Source organism: Sturnus vulgaris, chromosome 11, assembly GCF_052056855.1.
Source record: "Sturnus vulgaris isolate bStuVul1 chromosome 11, bStuVul1.hap1, whole genome shotgun sequence".
NCBI lineage: Eukaryota > Metazoa > Chordata > Aves > Passeriformes > Sturnidae > Sturnus > Sturnus vulgaris.
In genome coordinates this window covers 12,306,315-12,322,454 of record NC_142253.1, presented here as the reverse complement: position 1 = coordinate 12,322,454, position 16,140 = coordinate 12,306,315, and the positions used below count along the sequence as shown (strand labels likewise).

Sequence of the window (16,140 nt, the reverse complement as noted above, 5' to 3'; positions counted from 1 at the left end):
CAGATGGAGGAGACAGTGAGAACTGAGCAATTCCTATAAAAACATGAAAACTCATGTAACAAAAATTTCCGATAATATTGTTAAGAATTCCCTACAAAATCTTTCTATTGCTCAGCAAAAATCCATTCTTGGGACTTGGAAGCTGTATGCTTCATCCATCGTTCATATTTCTAGTGCTGAATTCTCTCCCAAGAGAAACTGACCTTGACTGCAAAACAAATCGTTCAAACAGCTCACTTTGGGGCAGAAGGCATACATCAGGCTTGCAGAGTATTCAGCTAAGTCAGACAATCATGACTATTGCAATATCACAATATTGTAATAAGTCAGTAACTCCTGTTACAGACAGACACTGCTCACTGTTAGGAAATGAGGATGAGATGCAGTGAAACAAGCAGACAATGTGCTAAAAGAGATCCCAGAACAGAAATCCCTCAACGTGAAGGTCTTCTGGAATTTCATCTGGAAGATACCTGAAGACAGAAAAGCAGACATTTTGCAAGTACACATTTACATAAAATTTTCCCAATTCCATGGGGGTGGTTTATCTATGGGATGAGCACCGAGCATAAAAGAGAGGAAGAACCATCTTCCAGGATCAAACCTTAAGAACAAAACTAACACGTGTGAAATGGATGTGGACATTCCCAGTAAGGGCATGAAAATTCCCACCTGTGTCAGGGGTCACAGAAATTCTGTTTCCATGGAAGCTTCTGTATTATAACAAAGCCATAGTTTCAAATGATCTGGCCAGGCTCAAGTGAAAGGTTATCAGCTGATAAGAAAGCAACGTCTAGCCACAAAATTTAAATGCAATTTGAATTAAATCTATCAATTGTTATGAACACCTATCTCATTCAAGGCAACTATTAAATCATTGAGCCATGAGAAATATGACAAAAATTCATGAAACACAGAGTTCTCAAAGAAAAATCTGTATTAGCTGTCTCATTTTATAGATGGGGAAACTTAAGCACCAAGTCATAAAGATGCCTGCTTTTATGTCTTGCACACATGCTCAGGGCTAAACCAATAATTAGATTTGGGGTCAGGAAAGACTCTGCACCTCAGTAAAACAGGGCAATGCCTTTGGTTTTCTTTGGTTTTAATTTGCTGCTTTCTGTAGAGACACACTCTACATGCTAAGGTCACCCAGATGGTACCAGTGGGTGCAAGCCTCCAGAATAATTTCTCTCCAGTGGCTGCTTCTGTCTCAGGATGGCAAAGAGCATCCAGCAGGCTGTCCTGGCAGCCAGCTGCCTCCTGCTGTGGCCACACATTTATTGGCACTTCTGGAGTAGCTGCTGCTGTGTCCAGATGGGAAAGTGGAATTAGATGCATGAATTCTACTTCACTGGCAGCCACCATTTCTATATCCAGATGCTTTGCAACAGGTCCTGAAACTGAGCATCCTTAGTCCTCCCTGCTGACTAAGCCAGACCTTCCAGAATCCCACAGTGTACCAGCAGAGATGTTTCTCTCCTGCTCTTTTTTTTTTGTCACAGTGTCACGTTTGAGATTTTTCTCAAAAATCTCAAGTCTATCTCCAGATATTTGGGGATGTTTTGAGGCTTGTAGAGTTCAGAGAGAAGGGAGTGAATGGTCTGTGACCTTTCTGGATGACTTAATCTCTTCTACAGGAAATTGCACTTAATGACCAGAGAAGTTTAAATCCTATATTCCTAGAGGCTCAAGTCAGCATCAGATGTAGGAGTATGTTATGGTGAAAAGGAAATGACTGAACTAAACCAAACAGCTATTATATGAAAATTACTTCTGATCACCATCAAATTAACAATTTGTCAGTGATCCATGGATGCAAATCTTCATATAATGTTACCCCTCCCCAGACCTCACAGTTGCCTATATTGTAAAGAGGCCTCCTTCTCCTGTAAGAAAATGTTTGCAGTCAAATGTCAACTTTCAGTATTTCTGTTTAATTTTGTATCATTTAATCCATATGAATGTAATAAAGGAAGTTCTCTAAGATTATTCAACTTAGTGATGTGCCACCAAGCACACTCCTCCCTGCTCCGAAAGCACACCAAAGTGACTCACCCTGTGGCCACATGTTGGTTCTGAGGGAGCAGGGCAGGACTGCATCTTTCAGCAGCAGTCTTCTGTTACACTGGATTAGGTGTAATATGAAACTGCACTGTTAAAGAAAAGTAAATTTATGATGCAAAGAAAATTTAAAATTGCATGGATGAGTCATTTTTCAATAAAGATTCTGTTGAACTAAAATTATTCTGAACCAACAAATGTATCCCTGAAGTTATCTATGTTTTATTCTTTAACAAGTGAAAAATTTGTAATGTTCAATTTTAAAATAATGTATTTCTACGATATAGAAATTTTATCTCAAACAGCTATTAAAAATGCAAACCAAGATCCTAACAATGCAGTTTGAATAAATGCCAGAAATGATAATGAAGTAATGTCTTTACAAAAGTTTCCAGTTTTAATTCTACTCTCAACCTTTTCTTACTGCAGCACAATGCTTCCCATGCAGACAGCCTGTCATTTTCCTTCTGCAGGGAAATACAGGGGAGGGAGGTGGGGTGGGAGAAAACCCTAACCTGATTTAACAGTCTATTGTGCAATTCAACAGCATCCTGTGGCAATGTCTGCAAAATTAATCCTAGCACACTAAGGGACCCCTCACTGAGCATAACCTGCCTTAAACCCTTCCCCATTTAACTGAGGGAGAGCTATTTGGTCAAGCACTTTAGGATGACATCATTTGTTATTTGAGGCCAAAAGCTAAGGGTAATTAAGGCTAAAGAAAATGTTCTGAAATTTTTTGCAATTAAAATGCATAGAGAAACTTGTAACAGATACCACTGCAGAACAATAGAAACATGACTGGAAGAATTTTAAAAAGTCTGACTATTGTGCAATCAGTGTGGAAGAAGACTGGAAAGCCCTTTGTCAATAGCACCTCATTCTACTCCCACAAAGGAAAATACACAAACAAAAGAAAATACAAAGGCTGGAGGCATATGGAAATTGCTTTCTTTTGTTTATATGATAGATATTCCCCAAAATATTCGTGTATTTTAAAAACACTTTATAACAGATTTATGAAAGAATGCACAGTAATTCTACAAGACTGGGCTAAAAAAATAACAGAGGAAGAGCCCTGTTAGAAATTACAATTGTTGCTGGCAGCTCTACCTCTCCAACAAACTCATGGTTCTTTTTCTCTACAGTCTGGCATATTATTTTTAAACATAAATTTGAAGCAGTTGGATATCAGGATTGAGTTAGCTGCTTATTTTTGGAAAGAGTAAGATAAATATGGAGATAACAGATTGAAATGCAGTGAACAAGATTTGTTAAGACTCCATGGAAAGTAAAGGCTGTTAATATGGTAAGTTACAATACATTAATGTTATTTCTTTCCAATTAGATTATAATAGTAACAACCACTGAAAATATCAGTCCTCCTAAACCATAAATTATGGTAAAACTAACTGCCCAGGATCATGTGTTTAAAGAGGAAAGAAGGAAAATCTGGATCCGTTTTTTTTAATTTAAACAAAAACATCTCCAAGAAAAGATTCTCCATGTGACCAACTTAAATTTTACAAAAGTCTCAGCATTCTAATGGCAGTGCTGATGCCTCCTGAGAATGCTTCCCTCTGACTTCCTTTCTCTGCCAAAATGAATTAGAGCAAATTGCAGGAATATTGTCAGATACCACATCCCATAGCACACAATGAGATGCAACTCTGAAGTTAGAGAATCCTACAAATATTTGAATCATGACAGATGGATACTATCATATTTTTTAAATCTTTTAAAATATTTTTAAATTTTTTAAAAATATTTTTAATATTTTGGTCTGACTAAATGCTTGGAAAAGCAATAAGAATGGTTAAGAAGTGCACAGTATTTAAACAACACAAAGTAATTTCTTATCCTTCTAATGTGATGAAACAATGAAACATGAAAATCTGGTGGCAGTAAGTTTCTGCCTGGCAAATATTTGTATTAACACTATATTTATTATCACAGAAAAATTATATGAGTAGATGTTGTACCAGAAGTAATTCTAAGTTTTACACCATAATGAGTGGGGTTATTTTAGAATTGTAGAATAATTTGTGAAAAGTTTTCAGAGAATCATTTAGCTTAGAAAAGACCTCTAAGCCTTTGAGCAATGATCACACTACGAAGCAGACCATTGCACTAAATGCCACATCCAGGGTTTCTTGAGCATGTCCAGGGATGGCAATTCCAGCATCTCCCTGGGCAGCCTGTTCCAATGTTTAACTACGATTTCTGTGAAGAAATTCTTCCTGAGAATTCCTTTTTGGAATGTGAAAATATTCTCTTATCATAAACTGACAGTGCTGGGCATTCTTACAGACACACAGTCACGACAGCAGCCTAAATTCATTTAGAGGAAGATTTTAAAAGGTTGGCTTTTCAGAGTGTCAAAAATATTAAGCACCCACCCATCGCTAAGTTCTGTTCAATACTGAGCACTCAGAGCTTTGGAAACAGGCCTGGCACGGAGCATTTGTATGCGTGCAGAGCATGAATTCGGTGACAAACGTTGTGTAATTGGAAGGATCAGTCAGTCCCGCTCGGGCATCCCGCGGCCCCGCTGCAGAGCGCGCCAGGAAATCCCAGACTCGTGGGACCGTCATTACCAAGTGCAGCCACTGCAGGGCAGAAGCAGCCCAGCACTTTGCTGGGCAGCTCAAAATTTATGACTTTAAAGCCTGTGTTTATATGGAAAAGCCAAATAAATAGCCAGAAATTTTTAGTGCAGAATACTTTACCTGCTATCTTAATTTCCTTCATGTGGCATCATTCATAGAAACTGAATCCCAAGATATTTTGGAGTATTACTATGACACGTACAATAAAATTCTAAAGATGAAAATAATTAAATCTATCATTAATTTTTTTTTATTTTCATTTAATATATAAAACAAAATTTGGTTATCCAGACAAGCGAATGCCCCTTTAGACAAGAATCTAGAAATTGTGGCCAGGCACTTAAAACCTTAGAAGTAGTAAAATGTCATGGACTGGTAAAATAAAAGCCCAGTTCTAAGAGAGCAAGAAAGGATCAGAGAAAAAGAAGGCAAAATAATTGAGTTGATGCAAGGTTATGGATTTTTTTTTAAAGGTCACAATGAGATAATGAGCTTGAAACATAAGCAATTTAAAAATTGCAAAGTCCCAAAATTTTACAGTGATTAATAACAAGACTAATGACATAGATAATTTTTAATGAAGGGGACTATCATATACCACCTGCCTACTTCTGTCCTTTTAGCTCCACATTGCACAAGAGTAAGGAAAAGAGTGACAGACTGCACTCATGGTGTTCTCAAGCCATCCTAGTGGCAGAGGAAAACGTGGTTGAAGAGCTAGGAGAAAAAAATCCTGGAACATAAACGCAGAAAGAAGGAATACTTACTTCTCTTTCAGTCTAGGTGTTGTAGGAGTTTTACTGCTCACACACACACATCCTTACAACATCCCAAGCCAGATGACCCTGCTTAAAATTGAATATCAAAAGCCCTACTTGCACCTGTGTGATTCCACAATATATTCTGTTTGCTCAAGATGCTGAACTTTACACCCACTGATACACAACACGGATCAAAACACACTTACAAAATCTATCCTTTCACTCTCTTTTTTTTCCCTTTTACTTTTTTAAGGTGCAAGTAATGCAGTACTTACTGTGTAACTCTAATATCAGCCCCACAGCACATTCATATGATCAAATATCAAACATAACCCAGGGGTATGAAAGTCATTGGCAATCACACCCAGCTACACCAAAGCTGGTATATCCCTAAATATTTTTGATCATGTTCTTACTTCCCTGCTTAATAAACAGTGTCCTGCAAAACAACAGGTATTAGAACAAATCCAATTCATTGCTGTTTCTAAACTCAACAAGTACATGATTAATTTTCCAAATTGCTTGTCAATCTAAGAAAGCAAAACTTCAGTGGTAACACTGTGCCATGCAAAGCAACACTTGACTCTTCCCGGGATTCTCCTGAAAATACTGCTGGCCCCACAATATCAACTTTGGGTGCCCAAAACAGACAAGACTGGTTTCCATATTTTCTGTGTAGCCCTTTCCCCTCGCATCACACAAGTCCAGGCACTATTCCCCCCCCTAGGAATCTAGAACTAAAGGCTCTTCAGCAGCCCTGGATTCCTCCTCTCCCTCACCCACAATCCTGTTTGCCCACTGTGACCACAAGAACTCCTTTTTCAAGCAATCAGGTGGGATCCTTATGCCCCCCAAGAGGCTAAACAGCCCAGCTCCCCCCTCATATAATGACTATTATTACTTTGTCTTTTTACTCTTTCATGATCAGATATATACATTAGATATTCTAAATAGCTCATATAAAAGAATAGAATGTCATTTTGATTCGAGATGAATCCATTTCACGAATATGAAATAATAATTAAGTCAGTCACTATAGCTCCAAAGTATTTTTGAAAATAAAATACCTTATACTTCCCATCCAAATACATAATACTAAGTCCTTTAAAATAAAGGGACAAAGACCATCAATCTAACAATTAATAGGGAAACGAAATCAATCCAAGGAATAAAAAAGTTGGTTTACAACCAATTTCTATGAAGCTTTGATTTTATGATTGTTAGCTAAATCTTAGAGTTATCTCAATCGTTTATGATTAGCTTATTTTCATGTAGATAAACTGAAGGCATTTGCAAATTATTTTACACTGCTTTTATGCAAGGTTTCTGTTAAAATCCAGTCACATAAAAAATGCTGGATTATTTTTAAAATTACATTTCCTTCTAATAGCACTTTGAACACAGTGTTAATCTTCTTACATACAACTATAAAACTCACAGGTTTCATCTCTTCAGAAGTATTTAGAATACAAAATTTTGAACAAGTAGAAAAATGTAGACGTATCCACACATACAAGAAAAAAATATAATGTAGTTTACTGTATGCTTGCTTGCTATTTGTAAATTCAAAGTGTTAAATGACAATTTAATGAATGTTGTTTCAGTCTGGGCTTTTGATGCTAATATTGAAGCTTTAAAGTAGTATGCTTCTATGTATGCTTCAAGTAACATCACAACAGAACTTTGGGAGCATTGGCTCTTTGATATAAATTACTGTCAATCTACTCTTAGACCATAGGCATAGCTCAGCTTTTTTGGACAACACTCGGCATTGCTGAAATTTGTACTTAGAAAAAATTTAATACGGAGACAGTAATTAAGAGAAGAACACAGATTCAAAACAAATTATTATGCAGCCCAGTTAGGGTCACAGGTACTGGACCTGTCTCAGGAAAACACTACTCGACTATTTAAGTCTGGCTTAAGCCAGAACTAGAACAAAAGAGACTGAGATGTTTCTGTGTTCTGAAGGGTAGAGACAGAAACACTGCAAGGCAAAGCGTGCAAAACTGGAGCAGGGCTGGATTCCAGCATCCTCTGCCGACAGCCTCCCTCACTGCTGCTCCTGGGCTGGCAGTGCTTGCACAGGAACACAACTGTCACATACATTGCCAAGGGAGCCATCGACAGCACAAAGACCTGGAAACTCCAGACTAATACTTTACAAGGTGGAAAAAAAATCCAGCTGTATTTGAGCAAGTGATGGGCACAATTTAAACCCATGCAGGTCAAAGGAGGTGTAAATGTAAAGTGAGAGGCGCTTTTTTGACTTGTTGATTCCTTTACTCTGGGAAGAAAAAGCTACCAAATGAAGCAAATAATGCAACGCTGCTTTTAAATTCTTTTCCCCTTAGCATTGTGTGGGCCACTCCTAGTACCTCACACTAAAGATCCTGCTGGTAACATTTGCTAATGGAGAGCAGGACACCAGGACTGGTGCTATTATTATTCTGCTGCTACTCTACTGCTTCTCTTAAATTGCTCTGTCAGACTTCCGTCACTTGAGACAAGTTCCATTATAGCAGACATTAGGTGTATTTAGGTGTTTGCCAGATAATAGAGTAAGGTTCTTAGGCAATCAGTCTGTACAGATTAGTCTAATCTGTTGCTGCTAGAAACTTTGTTTCCAGAAGCAAAGTAGACAATAGTTTCAGATTACCTGCAATAAGGTTAAGCTATGGGCAATATCTGCTTTGAGGTGTAGAGAAAAACAAAATAAAAGAATGCATTCCCAATATTGTCTTTGCCTTTACCAGATCAGGCAGGTATCTGAATTGAGATTTCAATTTCTCTAAAAACTATTCCTAATGGATCTGGCTCCATTTAAATTGCTTCACTTGTGGTTCTCCTAAGTATTTTGGAATGCAGGATACAACAGAATTCAGTTAGGAATGTTATTTCCTAAATCCAATAAAGCACAAAAAAATAATGTTTCAATATCAGATAAAAGTTCGTTATTTCCATATTAAAATAAGATTTCCAGGAGCAAAGCCAAACAATTCAAGATTTTAAGGATTCTGCATAAAAGCGAAGGCAATGAGCCAATGAAGTTAAAAAAATGGAAGTGTCAATATCTGTCATCCAGTTCTAAAGTAATGCAGTTGTTCAGTGATATTTTTCAGAAAATATAGAACTGCTTTTTATTTAAACTCTCATAGCTCAAACTATAATTCAAAACACTAAGTAAGGACTGTCAGATCATCTCTCCCTTTAGCTTTTCCTAGTATGAGACTACATAAAATGATTTTCTTCTATCACCCTATTTTCTCAACTTACCTTTCATCCTATCGGACAACAGATATGGACACAAGCATGAAGAAAAGATCAATACTGTGTCTGTTCATGAGATAATGTAGGGTTTATGTCTAGCAAGAAACACAGGCTGGAGCTTCACTGAAGGTCACCAGCATTTGAGGGTAGTGCTTAGAGCTCTGCTGAACAAAGAGCAGCATAAACCTGTACTTACAATGTTTCCCTACATTGTAGCAATGAAGAGTTGGGTGGGTTTTTTTGGTATACGACTCTCCTTGACTTCAGGCTCAATATCAAACATGAGGATAAGTAACTTTCATGTACTGTTTGATAAAAATGAATTCAACACTCTAAAATTAATGGCAGTGATCTGGATATCTGGTCTGGTACCCAATGATCTGATCCCATGAAATGCTACACTCTGTCATAAAAAGATAATAGGGCAACTTCCATAACTGGAACACTTATACTGACCAGAGAGGAGATAACCAGGTTAGAAAATTAAATAGGCAAATAACCTAAATTAATTAAAATTAAATAAAAATATCATCTTTGTCCGCTTCTTTTAACTGAGCAATTGTTAAAACTGAAGTCAGTTGAGAATTAGTCCTTTCACTGGAGATACTTTTCTAAAAATTATGTTCTTTATGAAAACTATCATGTTCTTTATAAATAAGCTATTTAAACTCCAATGTGACAAACTGTTTCCAGTAGCAAAATCTATTTTGCATATGGTTTATCTCAGACTTGAAACAGTCTTCTTCTAAAACCATAAAGCTTTGTCAAGTCATCTGCAATAATTCATTGCAGCTGAAATTCTTGTGCAACCTTGGGTTTGCTTTGTTTTAAACTGTAAAAATACCTCAAAATCTCTGAAAATAGTCAAATATATAGGAAAAGTTCACTTCTTCCACAAAAAGTAGATTATAATAATACTTCAAGTATTTACAGTTTATTTGAATGAAAATTATAATAAACTTTCAAATCTGGGCATAAAGTCATAATTACTATATCATTACTTAATACAGGTTCTGAATAATTCCTCATTTTCTGTACTAGTACTGTAACAGCAAACCATCCTTTCCTTCTACTCTAGCAGGCTGGAGGTGAAAGTATTTTTCACCATTAGAAACTGAGATTCTCTGTGTGATCTTTTCAGCTTTGCACGACGGTTCTGGAACCAGATCTAAAATGGAAAGAGAAGGAATGCTTTTCAGAAATACAGCAGTGGAAGCAGAATAATATTTGAAACTTAAAAGTATTAACACAGCATGACAATATTTTGTGTGATGACAGTGGTTTGCAAGTTCAATATAAATTTACAATCTGCAGATGACAGCATGTAGCTACTTGCTACCTGTAATTTTAACACCACAGACAAAGAAAATTATATCCCTAGGTTACCTGGAAAGCGAGATTAGCTTCACTGTAATTAATATAAAAACTGGTAATAAATTCAGGGACAGAATCAGATCCTGGAAGATCCTGAACATCTGGAATTCACACATATCTTATGGTGCTATTTCTTCAGCTGCTTAACGATTTGCAGCATCAAGTTTCCCATCAAGCCCAATATAATACTTGTAGCAAAAGCCTGATAAACAACGAAGGGAAGCCCAAATTCTCATGTTTACAGTATGCTTCTTATCACATTGAACTACCTGGAAATCAGTAATTAACATCCCTGAATAGATTTTGCTTTTGGCCAGATAAAGACATAGGTTCAAACACTGGTTTTACACATCTGTGCTCTGCTGGCAGTCTCACAAAATACGCAAGCAGTCACAGAAATTATGTCCATACCTATTTCAAATTTATTTATCAAATATGGTGACAAAATATAAAAAATTATTTTAAGGAAATGATCAAGTTCTGTACATAATAACTAGAGATTAGCAGAGCAGATGTTGTGGAAATATTTTAGTGATGAATACCTCATCAATGCTATGGAAGGCTTTAGATTTCAGAAGGAATTCAATAGTTTCCATTTCACAAATCATTGAAGGCAGGTTTCATGTATATACATTGATTTAAACTGAGAGATTAACATTCTCATTACTGCTGTCAAACTACTTATGTATATAACCAGAGAGTACATATAGCTGGAAGAAAAGTTCAAATAAAATTTTAATTACCTGGATCCTGTCTTCATCTAAATCTAATTTGCGAGCTAACTCTTCTCTAATATCAATGCCGGGGTAGGAGTTCATTTTAAAAACATTTTCCAAGACTTCAATCTGAGGAGATTAAAGCACACTTGTTGAATAGTTAACACTATGTTCATAGCAGTAACACATAAATAAAATAGCAGCTTAGTTTGTTCAACAGACTTCTGATCAGTGTTTGCACAATTCTGATTTCATGCATAAACACATATCTGCTGAAATTAGCAACATTCCTGTTAATTTACATTAGCTCCTGATGACATTTCTCTCTGCAGAGGTACATCATGCTGAATTTATCAGCTGTTAAGGTATCTTCCAACATTTTACTAAACTACATTGTTACTTATTTGTTAAATGCTAAGGAAAGCCCTACCTGGTTTCTAGTGAATGCAGTTCTTGGTCTTCTACCCCTGTACCAGCTCAATTCTCGTTTGAAAGACAGCCTTTCAGTGACTGAAAAATATTTTTCACATTTCAAGACCTTTTCCTCTTGCACTGGATCACTTCTAGCATGAAATAATGGATTTTCATAGCAAACAACAGGAATTTGCAGATGGGGATTACTGTCATCACCTAAAACTAGAAAGAGTAAGAAAAGGAGAGCTTCAGTTTACTGGTTTGCTGTAGAAACATGACAGTATTTTTAAAGGGTAAAAGCATAAGAGGTTACAAAACAGACTGACTTACCCAAGCTGGTGCATGCATCCATCCAGGGTCTGTGAGGTTTCCCAGCTGGAATGCCATCTTTTTTCTGCTCCAGTCCCAATATACTCTCAATTGAAAAGGAGCACTGCGTGGTTTTACTCTCTCCAAAGCCGGGCACCTTGTGCAGGTCCGGAGAGGCCGCAGTGGGGGCAGCACACAGCGAGGGACCCGCCATGCCTTCACCCTCAGCCAGCATAGCAGGGACACTGTACTTGCATTTCTCCACAAACCCTCCTTATAGCTATGTTGACAAGGGGGTTGGATTTGCAACGTCATTAATTAAAATCTTTTATTAGAAAGTTTTAGCATGTCAATGAAAACTCTCCCACCAAGAGGCACGAGGAGTTAATTGTTTATTTGTTTGCAAGTAATTAGCAACTAATGGTGACACTAGGGGGGCCACCAAGGGGGACAAAAAGTGTTATCTCTCCTAACCAGAGCATCGACTTAACTTTCTCAAAAGAAGCTGTGCACAAATATAGTACTTCTCTTTTATTTGAAATCATTAATGTATAAAATCAGTTTTTAAAAAAACTTTATACTCTAATGGACTCCACTTACCTAAACATAGAAGCATGATAGGAAACCAGTCAAGTAATAAGTAATCTCATTTAAGTGAATTTCCTTCCAAGGAAATTTAAAAAATAATCTCTTAATGCTATTAGGGTAATCCCGATGAAAATGCCTCTGTTTTTTCATATGCATATGTAATGGTGAACGTGGTCAATAAAACAACAATAGCTTTTGGCATAAGGCACTGTGCAGTGGGTTGGCAGTGTTGTCAAAGCTCAGTGTAATTGCCTTCCAAGTGCTTGGATTAGTTAATAGGAACAGTTGCACCAACTATTTTAAATAATTCATGCATTCATTTTTCTTATTAAAATAACTTTGTTGCAGCCTTTTTGAAACATACCAGATGTGAAATTTCCTGATAATTCTTCACTACAGAAGCAAAACTTCAAGTAATAGAAGCAGTACATTCAAATTTGCACGTTTAAAAGCATCCTTTTTCTCACAGATGTCTCTCCCTCCTTGTAGGTATACAGCAAACAGAAGTATATTTAAATCCTACAGAGCCAACACTTAAATTCACAAAAAAATTATTACTTATGGGAAGAAAGGAGATAAAGGCTTTGTAATGGGGCTCGAAGTCTGACAGAATTCTGATTTCATCCCTTATAAAGAAAAAATCAACTATAACATTTTTATATTCAAGCTCATCTGTCAGTCACACAGCAGTTCACAACACATGCTCAAAACCAGCTTTTGGTTCAGGACAAGAAAAGAAGGAATTTCTGCAGAGACACTATAAAATTAGGATTTGTCCAAAAATAACAGGCAAAAATGAAAACAATATTTTTATTTCAGGAGGAAAAGTTCCCCCTCTTACTGGCTTGACTTTGTGTTGTGCAGTAAGACTGTTGTCAAACCAAACTATTCAAAGAGTGACAATTCTAGAAGTGACTTTACCAAGGACACTTCTCACACATACCAACGGATCTTGAAGCAGCATGCATCCACCTGCAACGTTCACTTGCAAGATGAGCTCCAGTCACCACTTGTACACCTTAAGCCTTCTCTTGAAAACTGTATTTCAATGTTTGGCCCATTAGTATTGACTGATACCACCTTGCAACCCATTTGAAATTACCTGTAAACTTTTAACTAAATACCTTGGTAGGGGCAATTAGAGCAACAAAGCAAACGTTAAGTTTGGAATCCTAAGTAATCGATAATAGGAAAACTCACTGCTCCTTGGATATGCAAATCCAATCCTCTTACAGCATCACATACTTGATGAGGCAGCAAACTAATCTCCCTTTCACACTTTGCACCACTGTTTTTGCCCAGGGACAGTGGAGTTCATCTCTTTAGTAGATGAAGCTCTCAGAGATGGGAAACCTCCAAGGGCTGTTTACAGCAGCTGAGGAGACCACACCCAGAGCTCTTGGGAGCTTTGGTCTGAAGTCCCAGTTCTTACTCTTGCTGCCTTTTGCTCTTCTCACCCACTGCTCAGACAACTTTCATTTGAGCCTGGGTAATACTTTCAGCTTTTAAAAAAGCTATAAATGGTATGTATTATCTTTCTTGATTACTTATCACACTCCAAAAATTTATCTTTCACCTCACCTTTCCCACAATCTCTTTACTCACCAGTATTTCACCACCTCAGAAGTCATGTTACATAAAGCTCTCATTCAAATATGTTTTTAACATGAATAACAAGTGTTATATTCAAAGCCAAGTTCAAAATTCCCAACTTTTTTTAAAGCAAGAATACCTCAAAATGGTAACACATATTTTCACAAAACAAAAGCAGTTAGCTATTTCTTGGTTGAAGTAGAAGCTATTTTGACACAGGCAGATTGAGTGAATGCAGGTAAATTCAAGGTTAATTCAAGGCTGCCACTAGTAAAAGTATGAAAGTGTGTTAAAAAGTGGGAAACACTGCAAATAAAGCTTACCTTATCCACACAGCTTCTTTTACCCTCCAGCAGAGGCAAAATGTTCTCTCCCTAAGGGCACACATCTGGAATTCTCTAAAGATCGGTTTGCTGAACTTCTCCCTGTTGACAAAATGCCAAGTGTTAGTTCCCCACATTTTTAAGGCCTCTTAGTAGATATTTTGCAGAAAAAACAGTAACAACAAAACCAAACCAAAGTAAACAAAAACCAACACCCCTCAAAAAAACCCAAACCAAACAAAAAACCCAACCCCACAAATCAAAAAGCCCAAACAAAAGCAACAAAAAACCCCTCACACACTAACAAAAGGTCTACAATGCTGAAAACAGTGTAACACTAAAAACACACTTAGAGGATGCAGAGGGATTCTTCAATTCATTACCATCACATTTGTTGCAGTCAAATTTGTAGCTCAAGTAAAACTTTTGGATGCCACTTACAGGTGTATACACACCAACTAATTAAATCAAATCCACTTAAAGTTACTACGTTCCTGAATTCCACTGGGAAAATGATCTTACAGTACAAAACAGAGTAATTTCTTTCAGGAGACTGCTGTAAAGCCTGGTCACAAGTTAACTGGTCGCAAAACCAGAAAGCACAGACATTTATAGGTCATGAACCAATATTAATGTCCTGACACATGGTTGCAGATACAAGACTTAAGTCTTTAACACACGTTGTAAGATAACCCTGAATTATTACCCTTATTAACAGGGGAAGGGAGAGGTGCTGTGACTTGCTTCAGTTAGGTGAGTCACCAGCTGAGCTGGTAAATTAATTGACTGAACAGTATTAACTTGGAAATTTCTTCATCACTCCCCTACAGGGAAAAACAAAAGAACACAACAGCAAAAGAGCAAAAACAAAAAAACCCCACCACCCAACAAAAATCCCAATGAACAAACAAAAAAAGCCACCTCAAAAATCTTTAATTGTTTGCAGTTTAACACACCAGCCCTGTCGTTTATCTGCTTTTAAAGGTAAATCATAACCCAATACAAAATAAAGAATGGTCTCCATAGCAAGACTTCACAACCATTAATCATTTGGTCTGCTGAATGACTTCATGTACTTTCTAATATGGTCTTAGACTAAGTTCACTTGGCCCCAAAAAGGCAAAACCAACAAGAAAATAGCCTCTTTTTTTTTTTTTTTTTTCTCTTTCCCAGTCTTGCTCTGTGAAAATACCTGAAAGGAGGTTGTAGCCAGGTGGAGTTCAGTATCTTCTCCCAAGTAACGAATGACAGGACCAGGGGAAACAGCCTCAAGTTGTGCTAGGAAAGGTTTAGATTGGATATTGGGAAAAGTTTCTTTATGGGCAGGGTGGTCAGGCGCTGACAATTACCGTCCCTGGAAGTGTGAGAAGATGTGAGGATGCAGCACTTGGGCACATGGTTTAGTGGTGAACACAGCATGAGCTGCTGGATTAATGGTTGGACTCAATGATCTTAGAGGTCTTTTCTAACCTTTGAGATTCTATAATTCTAAGCAATTTCAGAGCTGAATCAGTTCACAAATCCAGCCAGTAATCTGTTTTGATTCCAGTGAGCCCTCACAGTAGTTCTAAGCATTCTAAATTTGCCACCAACCTATAGCAGCACACTTATTCAATCTGAGAGAGCAGAGATACTATTTTCTAAGATGTAATCTAAATCTCTCCTGTTTCAGCTTAAGGCTTCTTGTCCTCGCACTTCACGCACAGTAAAAATGACTGACCGCCACATGGCAGGGATAAGAGGAAACTTGCCAAAAGGGATGCTCCAGATAACGTGGCAACAGTGCCGAAGGTGCTCCGTAAGGGCGGGGACCCAACGGGCCTCCGCTGCTGTGGAGAGGCCCAGAAGGTAATTGTCTGTCAGGAGATGACAGCAACCCCCGGAGCAAAGACAGGGCTGGGAGGACACTTTGCTTAACACCTATGACTGCACTACCGGGCAGTCACTCCGGCAGAGAAGCGGCCCCGGCTGCCCAAGCTCCGCTCCCCACACGGAGCCACTCCCGGGACAGCGCTGGAGCCTCGGCCCTCAGGGAGCGCGCGAGAGACCCCGCCCTCAGCCCCCGCGCCTGCGCGCGAACGGGCGGGTCCGCCAGCCAATGGCAGCCGGGCAGGGGGGG

The 16,140-nt window shown here is 37.9% G+C and overlaps 1 protein-coding gene across 5 annotated transcripts; it reads right to left on the bottom strand.

The window, feature by feature from the left end:
* Nucleotides 1-9,622: 9,622 nt before the first annotated feature.
* HESX1 (HESX homeobox 1) lies at nucleotides 9,623-16,034 on the bottom strand. Of its 5 annotated transcripts, none has more exons than XM_088171514.1 (7): nucleotides 15,214-16,034; nucleotides 14,728-14,845; nucleotides 14,022-14,123; nucleotides 11,539-13,143; nucleotides 11,225-11,430; nucleotides 10,822-10,923; nucleotides 9,623-9,872 (listed from the first exon to the last, which is right to left on the bottom strand). In XM_088171514.1, the coding sequence occupies exons 4-7, from the start codon at nucleotides 11,750-11,752 to the stop codon at nucleotides 9,774-9,776; spliced, it is 621 nt and encodes a 206-aa protein (XP_088027640.1). In that variant the 5' UTR covers nucleotides 11,753-13,143; nucleotides 14,022-14,123; nucleotides 14,728-14,845; nucleotides 15,214-16,034; the 3' UTR covers nucleotides 9,623-9,773. The 5 variants fall into 5 exon arrangements, with proteins under 5 accessions (XP_088027640.1, XP_088027641.1, XP_088027639.1 ...); XM_088171515.1 differs by lacking the exon at nucleotides 14,728-14,845 and having other exon boundaries at nucleotides 11,539-11,797; nucleotides 13,049-13,143; XM_088171513.1 differs by lacking the exon at nucleotides 14,728-14,845.
* Nucleotides 16,035-16,140: the final 106 nt, after the last annotated feature.

Excerpts from the sequence above, each read along its gene's own strand:
- HESX1 (XM_088171514.1), bottom strand. The coding sequence starts at position 11,752 with ATGCTGGCTGAGGGTGAAGGCATGGCGGGTCCCTCGCTGTGTGCTGCC. Across the intron at positions 10,924-11,224 it reads CTGCATTCACTAGAAACCAG|ATTGAAGTCTTGGAAAATGT; the intron begins GTAGGGCTTTCC and ends TAATCTCCTCAG. Across the intron at positions 9,873-10,821 it reads TAGATGAAGACAGGATCCAG|ATCTGGTTCCAGAACCGTCG; the intron begins GTAATTAAAATT and ends TTTCCATTTTAG.